Source organism: Morchella sextelata, assembly GCF_020137385.1.
Source record: "Morchella sextelata strain SCLS chromosome Unknown scls_15, whole genome shotgun sequence".
NCBI classification, from domain to species: Eukaryota; Fungi; Ascomycota; class Pezizomycetes; order Pezizales; family Morchellaceae; genus Morchella; species Morchella sextelata.
The window spans coordinates 83,639-100,922 of NW_025408630.1; the positions used below are offsets into that span (position 1 = coordinate 83,639).

Consider the following 17,284-nt stretch of genomic DNA (forward strand, 5'->3'; position numbering starts at 1 on the left):
CTAGCGAAGAATTCTCCAGCCTTGACCTCCCGAAAGGAAGGAAAAGAAACCTTTCCGAAACGTCACTCTACGCCGCCAGGAGAACTGGACATTCAATCATGTCGCAGCAAGCTTCGCTCCAGTCCTTTTTCACTCAGTCTTCCCAACAAGGGACAGCCCCCTCGCAGAACAGGAACACTCAGGTTCCCGACCCAACCCCATCCGGAGCTCAGGAACAGGAATTCTCCTCGACCTTTGCAACAGAATCCGACTACAACGACCCCTACCAGCCAAGAGTTGACTACCTCTACCCGAGCATTGTCCCCCAGGACACCCACACCCAGACGGACCTGAACTACATCACCTGGGCCATTAGACATGCCACCAGCCGGATCTGCCCACCCTCCGACAGGATTGAAATCCTCGAAGAACAAACGACTACTCTCCGGAGAACAGTGGATACACTGAAGCATCAGATCGAGGCGCAGACAAACATGATCACCAATATGCATTCGGCGATCCACGCGCTCCTCAACAAACAACCACAACCGCAGCAACCGCAGCAACCGCAACAACCGCAACAACAGCATCAACAGCAACAACAGCAACAGCAGCGAAAACCACAGCAACCGCAAGGACAGAGAATGCCCCCTCCAGCGGTCCCACAAACAGCTCCCCAAGCAGCGCCACAGGCAGCTCCTCAGGCCCCCCCACCCGCACCCCCCCAACAAGCCCCACCCCGTGGATGGAAGGCAGGCACCTGGGCCGCCGTGGCCTCGGCACCCGGTCCTGCCCAAGGTAACTTCCAGGTCATCGAGAGGAAAAAGAAGCCCGCAAAGCCAAAAGCGGATCCCCTCTTCAAACCAGAGTATACCAAGATCAACAGGGAGATCATCGTGGAAACTACTGCCCCATCTGACGTCAACCCCTCCGAGATCAGAACCCTCGTCAATGCAAGAATCCAAGACGAGTCCTGCCATTTCATTTCGGCAAGAAGAACACCTAAGGACAACTTCATCCTGGAAACAAAATTCGTTACCCCTGCAACAAAGGCAATGGAATACGCCAAAGAAATTGAGGAGGCCCTCCTCACCCTACAGGTACCGGTCGCTGTCATCCGCGCAAACTCCAAATGGTCAAAGTTTCTCCTCCATGGAATCCCCACAACGGTCGGGGAGGGCATTGAGGCGGGACAACTAGTAGCATCAGAAATCAGAAGCAACTATGGAGAGAACTTCCAACTTGCCCAGGTTCCCCGCTGGATATCCAGGGCAGAAACTCGAATGGAGAAAACCCACTCATCTATGGTCATCGCGCTCCCGGGACAAATCACAATGGAAACACTAGGAGTTAAATTCCTATCTCTCTTCAACCGAAGCTGCCATATCGAGGCCTTCCTCCCAACCTTCCCGGATACCCAGTGTGCAAAGTGCCTCGAATACGGCCACCGCCAGGAGAAATGTAAGAACAATGGAAAATGCGGTCATTGTGCCGGAGACCATCTCACCAGCTTCCACCCATGCAATCAATGCCAGGGAGGATACAGATGCACCCACACCCCAATCAGATGTTTGAACTGTAAAGGAATCCATAAGGCCTCCGACCCAGCATGCCCTGAAAGAGTTAAACGCCGATTCCTGAATAAAGGAAAGGAAAACGCCCCACCCGCCCAAGACCCACCTGCCGCACCCGCCCAGGAGCCAATTTCAATAATCCAAGTACCAGCCACTGCCCCGGTCGGAGCCACACCCGTTCCCGAAGACGACCAACCCATGACGAATAATGCCTAGGCTGCGAACAACCGCGCTCGCACACCAACTTAATTGTGCACGGAGCGAACTAATCACCAAGGCGGCGGTGGAAGAAGCAGAAACAGACTCGAGCATTTATTTCCTACTATTACAAGAACCATGGACCTCAACAGAGGGATATCCACCAGAATCAAATCTTTTTTACCTTTTTACAGCCAGCAACATCAATACGAAATGCGCAACATACGTCCGCAAACATGCCAACCTTAAACCAAAACACCACTACACACACGATAATTTCATAGTATCGATTACGGTAGAAATCCAGAACAAGAAAACCCAAATTCTAAATATATACTCCCCAGGCCGAAGTGGCCCCTTCGCTCAAATAGCAAGTACAATCCAAACCCTTGATAATTGTCTAGTAATGGGAGACTTCAACTGCCACCATCAAATGTGGTACGGAGTAAATTCACATGAATACAGAAACAATATTCGAGCAGATCGCGTCAATGGTGCACGACTAAAACGATGGATAACCCGACAGAAACTGTCCCTCCTGAACGAACCAGGCGTCTTTACGCATTTCCCCAGAGACAGAGGGAAAAGGCCGACAACCATCGACCTTACATTTGTAAAAGGCCCAATACTCGATCATAACCTACGATGGAGCACTGAACCCTACGGAGCGGGCTCAGACCATGGGAGAACCTCCGTTCACTTACACCTGGAGAAACCACCTTTTGTACCAAGACGAATGTGGCGACAAACAGACTGGAAGCTATTGGAAAACCACATGTCAAACATTTCCATCCCTGCAGAGGCATGGGAAACCAAGGAACTTACGGAACAGACTGTCGATTTCTTCCTAGAACTGGTCAGGTCAACAGTCAGCATAGTAACACCGCTCTCGAAGGAGGGGGTAAGAGCCAACTCCTGGTGGTCAGATGAAATGAAACAAATGAAGGCAAGGGTAAATGCAGCAGAAAGGAAGGCGAGGAACACAAGGAAACCCAATCACGTGGAGGAACACCGGAAGGCTTGCAGAGAATGGACAGTCATGATCCGGAAAGCAAAAGCGGATCAGCGGGAAAAGACGATGAACGAGGCGAAAGGTAGTGAAGTCTGGAGAATCCTAAACGTAGGAAGAAGAAGAGACACAATCATACCAACCATACAAGGTGAAGAAACGTTCGCGGGGAAGTGTCAAGCTCTAAGAGCCCAACTTTTCCCCTCGAAACGGACGTCCCCCGACCACCCTCCCCTAAACATTAGACCCCCTTCTTTTGACCTTAGCAACACCTTCGACATAGTCACCCCCGAAGAACTTAATAAAGCAATCGACTCCTGTCCAGTGCACTCGGCGACCGGCCCGGATGGCATTCCTTACACCTTTATTAAAGCAATAGTCAAAGCAAATATAACTCTAATCCAAGACATGTTCTCCGCTATGCTCCGGCACGGTGTACACCCAGCGGAATGGAAAATAGCTAAGTGTATCCCGATCCCGAAACCCGGTAAAGCAAACTATCATGAAGCAAAAGCCTACCGGCCCATTTCCCTTCTACAATGTTTCAGCAAAATCCTGGAGAAGATAGTGGCCCAAAGACTCTGCACCGCTGGAGAAATTTTAGGCACACTCTCAGCGAATCAATTTGGAGGAAGACCAACCATCTCGGCAATCGATGCCCTGCTGAGAACCTTAACGCCAATACAACAAAACCTACTACTGAAAAACAGTACCGGAGTCGCTCGGCGAGACAGACCAGCGATCCTCACCAATGATATCCAAGGAGCATTCAACTGCGTTGACCACCTACTCCTCGCGGAAATCATGCAACAACAAAGATTCCCTACCTACTTAACAGAATGGTGCAAGGAATTCAATACCGGCAGAAAACTACAGTTTCAATTCAACCATGAGCTAGAAGAGCCACAGCCCTATGATTCTGGAGTGCCGCAGGGTAGCCCCATGTCCCCGGTGCTATTTATGATCTATGCTGGAGTAATCCTGGACCCAACAAGCAGCCCGAAAGAGATGGACACTACTTACATCGATGACGACGCGCTGGTACAAATATCCAAAACACCAGGCTTCACAATCAAGAGAATGGAGGAACGAATGAGAGAGAGACTAATAAAAGCTGAGCCACTCCAAATTAAATACGACCCGGATAAATCCGACTTGATCTTCTTCCGGCCCACCACATCATCCACACAACAACCACGACTTCCGGTCAAAGTTAGCAATATCAATATACACCCCAAAGAAAGGCTGAAATATGTAGGAGTCTGGATAGATCCGACCCTCTCCTTCCGGCCCCACATCGAAGCAGCGATCGCAAAAGGCCTTAAAGCCCTCCACCAGATTCGATACACAGCCCGCTTGCCAGGCATAACGGTCAAAACAATCCATCATATCATAACACAAGGCTTCCTCCCAAGCCTACTCTACGGATCCGAGGCTTGGTGGACTGGCGCAGACCATATTATAAGATCCCTCGAACCACTATATAATGAAGCGGCCCGGATCATCACCGGCCTACCACGATGGACCAAAAGAGCTAAACTCCTCCGAGAAGCAGGCCTACCCCCCTTAGAACACCTCCTGACATATCGCTCAAGAAAGTACGGAACCAGAATACTCTGCTCCGAGGCAACCCACCCCAACAATGAATCCCTGATCGAGCTCCTCCCATACAAAGAAGCAAATATCAAAGGAACAGGCCTACACCGAATCGCTTCCCTGCTACTCCCATATCAGACCCCCGGAAATGCGAGAGATAAGTGGAACCAAAATAAACTACTACGCGACCACCTGTTGGAAGAATGGAACACACAATCAATACCGAACTACCACCACCGGGGGGAATTCCGCCCCCCTCCCAAGATAACGAAACTCACCCTCACGGAAGCAAAAAAAGTATTTCGAATCCGGTGCCAAACCACCCGAATCGACAAACACGCAGTACATACAGACCCCGAACCATGCCAGTGTGGTATGGAAAACTCAGCGAAACACATACTCATGGAATGCCCAGCGTGGGCTCGAATCCGCACCCCCCTGATAGAGAAGATCCCCGGAGCGATGACCTGGGAAAACTGGATGTTTACAAACCTGAGAACGGACCTCATCCTACAATTTGCAAAACAATCTCAACTCTCGAAATGGTACGAGTCGGCGGAGGCGGAGGCGGACCTAGAAGAGGGGATGGAAGAAAATAATTAGGGACGGGATTAGGAAGGGCAGTTTCCTTTTACTCTTTAAATTTGTTTTTTTATGTTCTGTTTTGATGGGTCCAGCGCTCGATTCCGCTGAGACATGTTATTTCTCCTTGTTGTTGGGTTTTCTGGTCGAGTATTGTTCTGGAATTTCCTTGTTACTGTTCGTGTTCGCTTGTGTTTGTTTTTGTTTTTGTTCTTGTTCGTTTGTGTTTGTGTTCGTTGTTTTTCTTTTCTTTTCTTTCTTTCTTTCCTTTTTGTTCGGTTCGGTTCGGTTTTGTTTAGGCGGTTGGGTCGGCGTGCGATAAGTCTTGTACTTCAAAGCAATATAAATTTCTTCTTCTTCTTCTTCTGTATTCTACCCGCTCGCCTCTGGCTCGCGGTAGGATTTCTTCCCCCCGAGATGGAGTTATCCTGATTCTCGAATTGCTTCGGTCCCAGAACTTCCCTCGCTCGACCCCCCCATTCTTTGCTCGTTCGGTGCCCTCACGTGATGCGTCCACCGTTCACCCCTCGCCAAACCAGCGGCTACTCTCGAAAGCCGCCTTCGCCCCTCCTTACTTTCACTCATCGCACGAGTGATCCCACACGTCGGGTACGCACACTGTCAGTAATCTCCAGTCAGTGAGAACCTACTGCCAAAGCGCTCGACAGCCCGCGAAGTTAGCGACCTCTCGGTCGCGAAACTATCGTCAAATTTTTACCCGAGGTCCCGTGACCTTACCCCTCTTTATCGGCCTTAACCAGGCAACCTCTTTTTTACCCGAGGCGGCCCGCTCCCCTCACCCCAACCCAACCGGTCTCCGAGACCACCCTCAACACAATACGGTGGGCACTTTCGATTGCGACCCCCATATATACTGAGCCTCCGGCTCACCCCTTTTGCATGTCCCCTCCAGAGGACACCACTTCAAATACGATTCGGGCACAGTCTTTAGCCGTTGCTCCAGGGACCGACGACCCCACCCACTCCTTACTTGACCTACCGGTCACCACTCTTTACTCCCTCGCTGTTTGACAAGCAGATGCTCGAGGACCAATACTCAACCCACCCCCCCTCGCTTTCACCCCTGACGCTGTTGCGGTTGGCCTTTCCTGCCTTCGTGCGCGTGGTTTCCCAGTCCTGTTAAGGTTCGTCCACAGATATGACACCGGGAACGTTGGTAATGATATCGTTTCGATTGAACACTACGTATAGGATTGTGCTCGCTAATGTAGTTGACGGAGAAGTTTGGGGTTTTTATTCTTACTACGGGGAGGTTTCTTTGTTGTCGCTTAGATTCTGCTTACCTGTACCACTTGTTATTCGCGCCCTCTTCGTGCGCTGTTTTTGTTTTATTATGTACGTGGTTCTTGTAGCTGCGGTAGTTAGTTTTTGTACTTCGTTTTTTGCTTTCGGGTTAGTCGGTGGAGGTTGTAGTCGGGTAGTTAGGTGTGCGATAAGCTTCGGCTTCTATGCAATATAAGATTCTCTCTCTCTCTCTGTATTCTACTTGCTCGCTAAGGCTCGGAAAGAACTCCCTGATAACAAACCTCATTTTAAAAACTTTTTATTTTACTCCTCTCGGTTTACCCTGGTATACCATACCAGGCTGAGCCACTTCGTCCCCGATCGTACGGTCGCGTTTTGTTGTTCTAAGCGAAAGAAACCTACGAAAACTGGCTTCCAGCGAAGAATTCTCCAGCCTTGACCTCCCGAAAGGAAGGAAAATAAACCTTTCCGAAACATCACTCTACGCCGCCAGAAGAACTGGACATTCAATTATGTCGCAGCAAGCTTCGCTCCAGTCCTTTTTTACCCAATCCTCCCAACAAGGGACAGCCCCCCCGCTGCACAGGAACACTCCGGTTCCCGACCCAACCCCATCCGGAACTCAGGAACAGGAATTCTCCTCGACCTTCGCAACAGAATCCGACTATAATGACCCATACCAACCGAGAATTGACTACCTCTACCCGAGCATTGTCCCCCAGGACACTCACACCCAGACGGACCTGAACTATATTACCTGGGCCATCAGACATGCCACGAGCCGGATCTGCGCACCCTCCGACAGGATTGAAATCCTCGAAGAGCAAACGACTACACTCCGGAGAACAGTGGACACATTGAGACATCAAATCGAGGCGCAGACAAGTATGATCACCAATATGCACTCGGCGATCCACGCGCTCCTCAATAAACAACCCCAACCGCAGCAACCGCAGCAACCGCAACAACAGCAACAACAGCAACAACAGCGAAAACCACAACAACCGCAGGGACAGAGAATGCCCCCTCCAGCGGTCCCCCAAACAGTTCCCCAAGCAGCGCCTCAGGAAGCTCCTCAGGCCCCCCCACCTGCACCCAAATTTCCAGGTTGTTGAGAGAGGAAAGAAGTCTGCAAAGCCAAAAGCGGACCCTCTCTTCAAGCCAGAATATACCAAAATCAACAGAGAAATCATTGTTGAAACCACTGCTCCATCCGACATCAATCCCTCCGAGATCAGGACCCTAGTCAATGCAAGAATTCAGGACGAATCCTGCCACTTCATTTCAGCAAGGAGAACACCCAAGGACAACTTCATCCTGGAAACAAAGTTCGTCACCCCTGCAACAAAGGCAATGGAATATGCCAAAGAAATTGAGGAGGCCCTCCTCACCCTACAGGTACCGGTCGCTGGCATCCGCGCAAACTCTAAATGGTCAAAGTTTCTCCTCCATGGAATTCCCACAACGGTCGGGGAGGGCATCGAGGCGGGACAATTGGTAGCATCAGAAATCAGAAGCAACTATGGAGAGAACTTCCAACTTGCACAGATTCCCCGCTGGATCTCCAGAGCAGAGACTCGAATGGAGAAAACCCACTCATCAATGGTCATCGCGCTCCCAGGACAAATTACAATGGAAACACTAGGAGTTAAATTCCTATCTCTCTTCAACCGAAGCTGCCACATCGAGGCTTTCCTCCCAACCTTCCCAGACACCCAGTGCGCGAAGTGCCTCGAGTACGGTCACCGCCAGGAGAAATGCAAAAACAATGGGAGATGCGGTCATTGTGCCGGAGATCACCTCACCAGCTTCCACCCATGCAATCAATGCCAGGGAGGATATAGATGCACCCACACCCCAATCAGATGTCTGAATTGTAAAGGAATCCATAAGGCCTCCGATCCAGCATGCCCCGAAAGAGTCAAACGCCGATTCCTCAACAAAGGAAAGGAAAACGCTACACCCGCTCAAGATCCACCGGCCGCACCCGTCCAAGAGTTGCTTCCGATAGTTCAAGTACCAGCTACCACCCCAGTCGGAGCCACACCCGTTCCCGAAGATGACCAACACATGACAAATAATGCTTAGGCCTCGAACCTTTAATGGATCGATCAGTGGAGGTACGGGGTTATGAAGAGTCGGATTAGTCAGAAAGGTTCTATTGGGTTCTACCGGGTTCTGTTGATCGTTGATGTATGAGTCATGTTGGGTTTGTCTTCGCTGGGATTTCCTTGAGTATATTAAGGGGGGTGTTTGTTTGTATTTTGTGTTCTCTTCTTTCTTTACGCAACGTCTTCTGTATCTACGCTGTCTATTGCTATATAATACTCTCGTTCTCTTCTTTCCTCAAGAAGACCACCGCCTCGCTTTGTTCTCGTCCCCTTCAAACCTTACCGACGCTAGAGCCCCGTAGTACCCATATCGTGGAGCTCCCATACCGTCCCCTGCTACGCTCTTCGTGCCCGCGGAATACTCGCTACTCACTCCCTTGAGAGAACCACTGCGCTCGCACACCAACTCAATTGTGCACGGAGCGAACTTATTACCAAGGCGGCGGTAGAAGAAGCGGAAACAGACTCTAGCATTTATTTCCTACTATTACAAGAACCATGGACCTCAGCAGAGGGATATCCACCAGAATCAAATCTCTTCTATATTTTTATGGCCAGCAACACCAATACAAAATGTGTAACATACGTTCGCAAACACTCCAACCTCAAACCAAAACACCACTACACACACGATAATTTCATAGTATCGATGACGGTAGAAATCCAGACCAAGAAAACCCAAATCCTAAATATATATTCCCCAGGCCGAAGTGGCCCCTTCGCTCAAATAGCAAGTACAATCCAAACCCTTGATAACTGTCTGGTAATGGGAGACTTCAACTGCCACCACCAAATGTGGTATGGAGTAAATTCACATGAATACAGAAACAACATTCGAGCAGACCGCGTCAACGGCGCACGGTTAAAACGATGGATAACCCGACAGAAACTGTCCCTCCTGAACGAACCAGGCGTCTTTACGCATTTCCCCAGAGACAGAGGGAAAAGGCCCACAACCATCGACCTTACATTTGTAAAAGGCCCAATACTCGATCACAACCTACGATGGAGCACTGAACCCTACGGAGCGCGCTCAGACCATGGGAGAACCTCCGTTCACTTACACTTGGAGAAACCACCTTTTGTACCAAGACGAATGTGGCGACAAACAGACTGGAAGCTATTGGAAAACCACATGTCAAACATTTCCATCCCTGCAGAGGCATGGGAAACCAAGGAACTTACGGAACAGACTGTCGATTTCTTTCTAGAACTGGTCAGGTCAACAGTCAGCATAGTAACACCGCTCTCGAAGGAGGGGGTAAGAGCCAACTCCTGGTGGTCAGATGAAATGAAACAAATGAAGGCAAAGGTAAATGCAGCAGAAAGGAAGGCGAGAAATACAAGGAAACCCAATCATGTGGAGGAACACAGGAAGGCTTGCAGGGAATGGACAGTCATGATCCGGAAAGCAAAAGCGGACCAGCGGGAAAAGACGATGAACGAGGCGAAAGGCAGTGAAGTCTGGAGAATCCTAAGCGCAGGAAGGAGACGAGACACAATCATACCAACCATACAAGGTGAAGAAACGTTTGCTGGGAAGTGTCAAGCTCTAAGAGCCCAACTTTTCCCCTCGAAACGGAAGTCCCCCGACCATCCCCCCTTGAACATTAGACCCCCCTCCTTTGACTTTAGCAACACCTTCGACATAGTCACCCCCGAAGAACTTAACAAAGCAATCGACTCCTGTCCAGCGCACTCGGCGACCGGCCCGGATGGCATCCCTTATACCTTTATTAAAGCAATAGTCAAAGCAAACACAACTCTAATTCAAGACATGTTCTCCGCTATGCTCCGGCATGGTGTACACCCAGCGGAATGGAAAATAGCTAAGTGTATCCCGATCCCGAAACCCGGTAAAGCAAATTATCATGAAGCAAAAGCCTACCGACCCATTTCCCTTCTACAATGTTTCAGTAAAATCCTGGAGAAGATAGTGGCCCAAAGACTCTGCACCGCTGGAGAAATTCTAGGCACACTCTCAGCAAACCAATTCGGAGGAAGACCAACCATCTCGGCAATCGACACCCTCCTGAGAACCTTGACACCAATACAACAAAACCTACTACTGGAAAACAGCACCGGAATTGCCCGGCGAGATAGACCAGCGATCCTAACCAACGACATCCAAGGAGCATTTAATTGTATAGATCACCTACTCCTCACGGAAATTATGCACCAACAAAAATTCCCCACCTATCTGACAGAATGGTGCAAGGAATTCAACACCGGCAGAAAACTACAGTTCCAATTCAACCATGAGCTAGAGGAACCACAGCCCTATGATTCTGGAGTGCCGCAAGGTAGCCCCATGTCTCCGGTACTATTCATGATCTACGCCGGAGTAATTCTGGACCCAACTAGCAGCCCAAAAGAGATGGATACAACTTACATTGATGACGATGCGCTGGTGCAAATATCCAAAACACCAGGTTTTACAATCAAGAGAATGGAGGAACGAATGAGAGAAAGACTAATTAAAGCCGAGCCACTCCAAATTAAATACGACCCAGATAAATCCGATCTGATCTTGTTCCGGCCCACCACATCATCCACACAACAATCACGACTTCCAGTCAAAGTTAACAATATCGATATATACCCCAAGGAGAGGCTGAAATACGTAGGAGTCTGTATAGATCCGACCCTCTCCTTCCGGCCCCATATGGAAGCAGCGATCGCAAAAGGCCAGAAAGCCCTCCACCAAATCCGAAACACTGCCCGCCTGCCAGGTATAACAGTCAAGACAGTTCATCACCTAATAACACAAGGCTTCCTTCTAAGCCTGCTCTACGGATCTGAGGCTTGGTGGACTGGCGCAGACCACATCATTAGATCGCTCGAACCACTATACAACGAAGCGGCCCGGATCATCACGGGCCTACCTCGATGGACCAAGAGAGCTAAACTCCTCCGAGAGGCAGGACTACACCCCCTAGAACACCTCCTAACGTATCGCTCAAGAAAGTACGGAACCAGAATACTCTGCTCCGAGGCAACCCACCCCAACAATGAATCCCTGATCGAGCTCCTCCCATACAGAGAAGCAAATATCAAAGGAACAGGCCTACACCGAATCGCTTCCCTACTACTCCCATACCAGACCCCCGGAAATGCGAGAGACAAGTGGAATCAAAACAAACTACTACGCGACCACCTGTTGGAAGAATGGAATACACAACCAATACTGGACTACCATCACCGGGGGGAATTCCGCCCCCCTTCCAAGATTGCGAAACTCACCCTAACGGAAGCGAAAAAAGTTTTTCGAATCCGGTGCCAAACTACCCGAATCGATAAACACGCGGTATATACAGACCCCGAACCATGCCAGTGTGGTATGGAAAATTCAGCGAAACACATACTTATGGAATGCCCAGCGTGGGCTCGAACCCGCGCCCCTCTGATGGAAAAGATCCCCGGAGCGATGACCTGGGAAAACTGGATGTTTACAAACTTGAAAACGGACCTCATCTTACAATTTGCGAAAGATTCTCAACTCTCGAAGTGGTACAAGTCGGCGGAAGCGGAGGAGGACCTAGAAGAGGGGATGGAAGAAAATGATTAGGGACGGGATTAGGAAGGGTGGATTCCTTTTACCTTTTAACTTTGGTTTACTTTGCTTTGATGGATCCAGCGCCCGAGTTCGCTGAGATATGTTATTTCTCCTTGTCGTTGGGTTGTTTCTGGTTGAGTGTCGTTCTGGAATTTCTTTACTCTTGTTTGTGTTTGTTCGTGTTCGCTTTTGTTCTTGTTGTTTGTTTGTGTTTGTTGTTCTCTTTTCCTTTCGTTCTTTTGTTCGGTTTGTGTTTAGGCGGTTGGGTCGGCATGCGATAAGTCTTGTACTTCAAAGCAATATAAGTTTCTTCTTCTTCTTCTTCTGCATTCTACTTGCTCGCTGAGGCTCGCAAAGAACTCCTTGATAACAAACCTCGCTTCAAAAACATCTTATTTATTCCCTTCGGTTTACCCTGGTATACCATACCAGGTTGAGCCACTTCGTCCCCGATCGTACGGTCGCGTTTTGTTGTTCCAAGCGAAAGAAACCTACGAAAACTGGCTTCCAGCGAAGAATTCTCCAGCCTTGACCTCCCGAAAGGAAGGAAAATAAACCTTTCCGAAACATCACTCTACGCCGCCAGAAGAACTGGACATTCAATTATGTCGCAGCAAGCTTCGCTCCAGTCCTTTTTTACCCAATCCTCCCAACAAGGGACAGCCCCCCCGCTGCACAGGAACACTCCGGTTCCCGACCCAACCCCATCCGGAACTCAGGAACAGGAATTCTCCTCGACCTTCGCAACAGAATCCGACTATAATGACCCATACCAACCGAGAATTGACTACCTCTACCCGAGCGTTGTCCCCCAGGACACTCACACCCAGACGGACCTGAACTATATTACCTGGGCTATCAGACATGCCACCAGCTGGATCTGCGCACCCTCCGACAGGATTGAAATCCTCGAAGAGCAAACGACTACACTCCGGAGAACAGTGGACACATTGAGACATCAAATCGAGGCGCAGACAAGTATGATCACCAATATGCACTCGGCAATCCACGTGCTCCTCAATAAACAACCCCAACTGCAGCAACCGCAGCAACCGCAACAACAGCAACAACAGCAACAACAGCGAAAACCACAACAACCGCAGGGACAGAGAATGCCCCCTCCAGCGGTCCCCCAAACAGTTCCCCAAGCAGCGCCACAGGCAGCTCCTCAGGCCCCCCCACCCGCACCCCCCCAACAAGCCCCACCCCGTGGATGGAAAGCAGGCACCTGGGCCGCCGTGGCCTCGGCACCCGGTCCTGCTCAATGAAATTTCCAGGTTGTTGAGAGAAGAAAGAAGTCTGCAAAGCCAAAAGTGGACCCTCTCTTCAAGCCAGAATATACCAAAATCAACAGAGAAATCATTGTTGAAACCACTGCTCCATCCGACGTCAATCCCTCCGAGATCAGGACCCTAGTCAATGCAAAAATTCAGGACGAATCCTGCCACTTCATTTCAGCAAGGAGAACACCCAAGGACAACTTCATCCTGGAAACAAAGTTCGTCACCCCTGCAACAAAGGCAATGGAATATGCCAAAGAAATTGAGGAGGCCCTCCTCACCCTACAGGTACCGGTCGCTGGCATCCGCGCAAACTCTAAATGTTCAAAGTTTCTTCTCCATGGAATTCCCACAACGGTCGGGGAGGGCATCGAGGCGGGACAATTGGTAGCATCAGAAATCAGAAGCAACTATGGAGAGAACTTCCAACTTGCACAGATTCCCCGCTGGATCTCCAGAGCAGAGATTCGAATGGAGAAAACCCACTCATCAATGGTCATCGCGCTCCCAGGACAAATTACAATGGAAACACTAGGAGTTAAATTCCTATCTCTCTTCAACCGAAGCTGCCATATCGAGGCCTTCCTCCCGACCTTCCCGGATACCCAGTGTGCGAAGTGCCTCGAATACGGCCACCGCCAGGAGAAATGTAAGAACAGTGGGAAATGCGGCCACTGCGCCGGAGACCACCTCACCAGTTTCGACCCATGCAATCAATGCCAGGGAGGATATAGATGCACTCACACCCCAATCAGATGTCTGAACTGTAAAGGAATCCATAAGGCCTCCGACCCAGCATGCCCCGAAAGAGTCAAACGCCGATTCCTCAACAAAGGGAAGGAAAACGCCCCACCCGCCCAAGACCCACCTACCGCACCCGCCCAAGAGCTACTTCCAATAATCCAAGTACCAGCCACCGCCCCGGTCGGAGCCACACCCGTTCCCGAAGACGACCAACACATGACGAATAATGCCTAGGCCCTGAACCACCGCGCTCGCACACCAACTTAACTGTGCACGGAGCAAACTAATCACCAAGGCGGCGGTGGAGGAAGCAGAAACAGACTCGAGTATTTATTTCCTACTATTACAAGAACCGTGGACCTCAACAGAGGGATATCCGCCAGAATCAAATCTCTTTTACCTTTTTACAGCCAGCAATATCAATACGAAATGCGCAACATACGTCCGCAAACACGCCAACCTCAAACCAAAACACCATTCTACACATGATAACTTCATAGTATCGATTACGGTAGAAATCCAGACCAAGAAAACCCAAATCCTAAACATTTACTCCCCAGGCCGAAGTGGCCCCTTCGCTCAAATAGCAAGTACAATCCAAACCCTTGATAATTGTCTAGTAATGGGAGACTTCAACTGCCACCATCAAATGTGGTACGGAGTAAATTCACATGAATATAGAAACAACATTCGAGCAGACCGCGTCAACGGCGCACGGTTAAAAAGATGGATAACCCGACAGAAATTGACCCTCCTGAACGAACCAGGCGTCTTTACGCATTTCCCCAGAGACAGAGGGAAAAGGCCCACAACCATCGACCTTGCATTTGTAAAAGGCCCAACACTTGACCACAACCTACGATGGAGCACTGAACCCTACGGAGCGGGCTCAGACCACGGGAGAACCTCTGTCCATCTACACTTAGAAAAACCACCTTTTGTACCAAGACGAATGTGGCGACAAACAGACTGGAAGCTATTGGAGAACCACATGTCAAACATTTCCATCCCTGCAGAGGCATGGGAAACCAAGGAACATACGGAACAAACAGTCGATTTCTTCCTAGAACTGGTCAGGTCAACAGTCAGCATAGTAACACCGCTCTCGAAGGAGGGGGTAAGAGCCAACTCCTGGTGGTCAGATGAAATGAAACAAATGAAGGCAAGGGTAAACGCAGCAGAAAGGAAGGCGAGAAACACAAGGAAACCCAATCACGTGGAGGAACACCGGAAGGCATGCAGAGAATGGACAGTCATGATCCGGAAAGCAAAAGCGGACCAGCGGGAAAAGACGATGAGAGAGGTGAAAGGTAGTGAAGTCTGGAGAATCCTAAACGCAGGAAGGAGAAGAGACACAATCATACCAACCATACAAGGTGAAGAAATGTTTGCGGGGAAGTGTCAAGCTCTAAGAGCCCAACTTTTCCCCTCGAAACGGACGTCCCCCGACCATCCCCCCCTAAACATTAGACCCCCTTCTTTTGACCTTAGCAACACCTTCGACATAGTCACCCCCGAAGAACTTAATAAAGCAATCGACTCCTGTCCAGCGCACTCGGTGACCGGCCCGGATGGCATCCCCTATACCTTTATTAAAGCAATAGTCAGAGCAAATACAACTCTAATCCAAGACATGTTCTCCGCCATGCTCCGGCACGGCGTACACCCAGCGGAATGGAAAATAGCTAAGTGTATCCCGATCCCGAAACCCGGTAAAGCAAATTACCATGAAGCGAAAGCCTACCGGCCCATTTCCCTTCTACAATGTTTCAGCAAAATCCTGGAGAAGATAGTGGCCCAAAGACTCTGTACCGCTGGAGAAATCCTAGGCACACTCTCAGCGAATCAATTTGGAGGAAGACCAACGATCTCGGCAATCGATGCCCTCCTGAAAACCTTAACACCAATACAACAAAACCTACTACTGAAAAACAGTACTGGAATCGCCCGGCGAGATAGACCAGCGATCCTAACCAACGACATCCAAGGAGCATTTAATTGTGTCGACCACCTACTCCTCGCGGAAATCATGCACCAACAAAAATTCCCCACCTATCTGACAGAATGGTGCAAAGAATTCAACACCGGCAGAAAACTACAGTTCCAATTTAACCATGAGCTAGAGGAACCACAGCCCTTTGACTCTGGAGTGCCGCAAGGTAGCCCCATATCCCCGGTACTATTCATGATCTACGCCGGAGTAATCCTGGACCCAACTAGCAGCCGAAAAGAGATGGACACAACTTACATCGATGACGATGCGCTGGTGCAGATATCCAAAACACCAGGCTTCACAATCAAGAGAATGGAGGAACGAATGAGAGAAAGACTGACCAAAGCTGAGCCACTCCAAATCAAATACGACCCAGATAAATCCGATCTGATCTTCTTCCGGCCCACCACATCATCCATACAACAACCGCGACTTCCAGTCAAAGTTAACAACATCAATATATACCCCAAGGAGAGGCTGAAATACGTAGGAGTCTGTATAGATCCGACCCTCTCCTTCCGGCCCCATATGGAAGCAGCGATCGCAAAAGGCCAGAAAGCCCTCCACCAAATCCGAAACACTGCCCGCCTGCCAGGTATAACAGTCAAGACAGTTCATCACCTAATAACGCAAGGTTTCCTTCCAAGTCTGCTCTACGGATCCGAAGCTTGGTGGACTGGTGCAGACCACATTATCAGATCCCTCGAACAATTATACAACGAAGCTGCCCGGGTCATCACAGGCTTACCTCGATGGACCAAGAGAGCTAAACTCCTCCGAGAAGCAGGACTACCCCCCCTTGAACACCTCCTGACTTACCGCTCAAGAAAGTACGGAACTAGAATACTCTGCACCGATGCAACCCACCCCAACAATGAATCCCTGATCGAGCTCCTCCCATACGGAGAAGCAAACATCAAAGGGACAGCCCTACACCGAATCGCCTCTCTCCTACTTCCATATCAAACCCCCGGAAATGCGAGAGACAAGTGGAATCAAAATAAACTACTACGCGACCACCTGTTGGAAGAATGGAATACACAACCAATACCGAACTACCACCACCGAGGGGAATTCCGCCCCCCTGCTAAGATTGCGAAACTCACCCTTACGGAAGCAAAAAAAGATTTTCGAATCCGGTGCCAAACTACCCGAATCGACAAACACGCAATTCTTAAGGGGGTGAGTAGCGAGTATTCCGTAGGGTACGAAGAGGATAATAGGAGACGGTATGGGAACTCGGAATAGGAATACTACGGGACTCTAGCGTTGGTAAGGTTCGACGGGGCATGAAGAAAGCGAGGCGGTGGTCTTCTTAAAGAAAGAAGAGAACGGTGATATTGTATAGCGATAAACAGCGTAGATACAGAAGACGTTGCGTAAAGAAAGAAGAAGA

At 49.7% G+C, this 17,284-nt stretch overlaps 8 protein-coding genes across 8 annotated transcripts; all 8 read left to right on the forward strand.

Annotated features, from left to right (window-relative positions):
* Positions 1-98: 98 nt before the first annotated feature.
* On the forward strand, positions 99-1,730 carry H6S33_003342 (uncharacterized protein; the record flags this gene model as incomplete). The annotated part of the gene is made up of 1 exon (XM_044834862.1): positions 99-1,730. A coding segment is annotated over one exon (1,632 nt), but the record flags the coding sequence as incomplete, so codon positions are not given.
* Positions 1,731-1,830: 100 nt separating this feature from the next.
* H6S33_003343 (uncharacterized protein) lies at positions 1,831-4,959 on the forward strand (the record flags this gene model as incomplete). The annotated part of the gene is made up of 1 exon (XM_044834874.1): positions 1,831-4,959. A coding segment is annotated over one exon (3,129 nt), but the record flags the coding sequence as incomplete, so codon positions are not given.
* A 1,757-nt stretch (positions 4,960-6,716) lies between these two features.
* H6S33_003344 (uncharacterized protein) lies at positions 6,717-7,250 on the forward strand (the record flags this gene model as incomplete). The annotated part of the gene is made up of 1 exon (XM_044834885.1): positions 6,717-7,250. A coding segment is annotated over one exon (534 nt), but the record flags the coding sequence as incomplete, so codon positions are not given.
* A 61-nt stretch (positions 7,251-7,311) lies between these two features.
* On the forward strand, positions 7,312-8,253 carry H6S33_003345 (uncharacterized protein; the record flags this gene model as incomplete). The annotated part of the gene is made up of 1 exon (XM_044834896.1): positions 7,312-8,253. A coding segment is annotated over one exon (942 nt), but the record flags the coding sequence as incomplete, so codon positions are not given.
* Positions 8,254-8,607: 354 nt separating this feature from the next.
* On the forward strand, positions 8,608-11,883 carry H6S33_003346 (uncharacterized protein; the record flags this gene model as incomplete). Its single annotated transcript, XM_044834907.1, has 1 exon — positions 8,608-11,883. A coding segment is annotated over one exon (3,276 nt), but the record flags the coding sequence as incomplete, so codon positions are not given.
* Positions 11,884-12,476: 593 nt separating this feature from the next.
* Positions 12,477-13,109, forward strand: H6S33_003347 (uncharacterized protein; the record flags this gene model as incomplete). Its single annotated transcript, XM_044834918.1, has 1 exon — positions 12,477-13,109. A coding segment is annotated over one exon (633 nt), but the record flags the coding sequence as incomplete, so codon positions are not given.
* Positions 13,110-13,148: 39 nt separating this feature from the next.
* H6S33_003348 (uncharacterized protein) lies at positions 13,149-14,090 on the forward strand (the record flags this gene model as incomplete). The annotated part of the gene is made up of 1 exon (XM_044834929.1): positions 13,149-14,090. A coding segment is annotated over one exon (942 nt), but the record flags the coding sequence as incomplete, so codon positions are not given.
* A 100-nt stretch (positions 14,091-14,190) lies between these two features.
* On the forward strand, positions 14,191-17,136 carry H6S33_003349 (uncharacterized protein; the record flags this gene model as incomplete). Its single annotated transcript, XM_044834940.1, has 1 exon — positions 14,191-17,136. A coding segment is annotated over one exon (2,946 nt), but the record flags the coding sequence as incomplete, so codon positions are not given.
* Between the last annotated feature and the right edge of the window lie 148 nt (positions 17,137-17,284).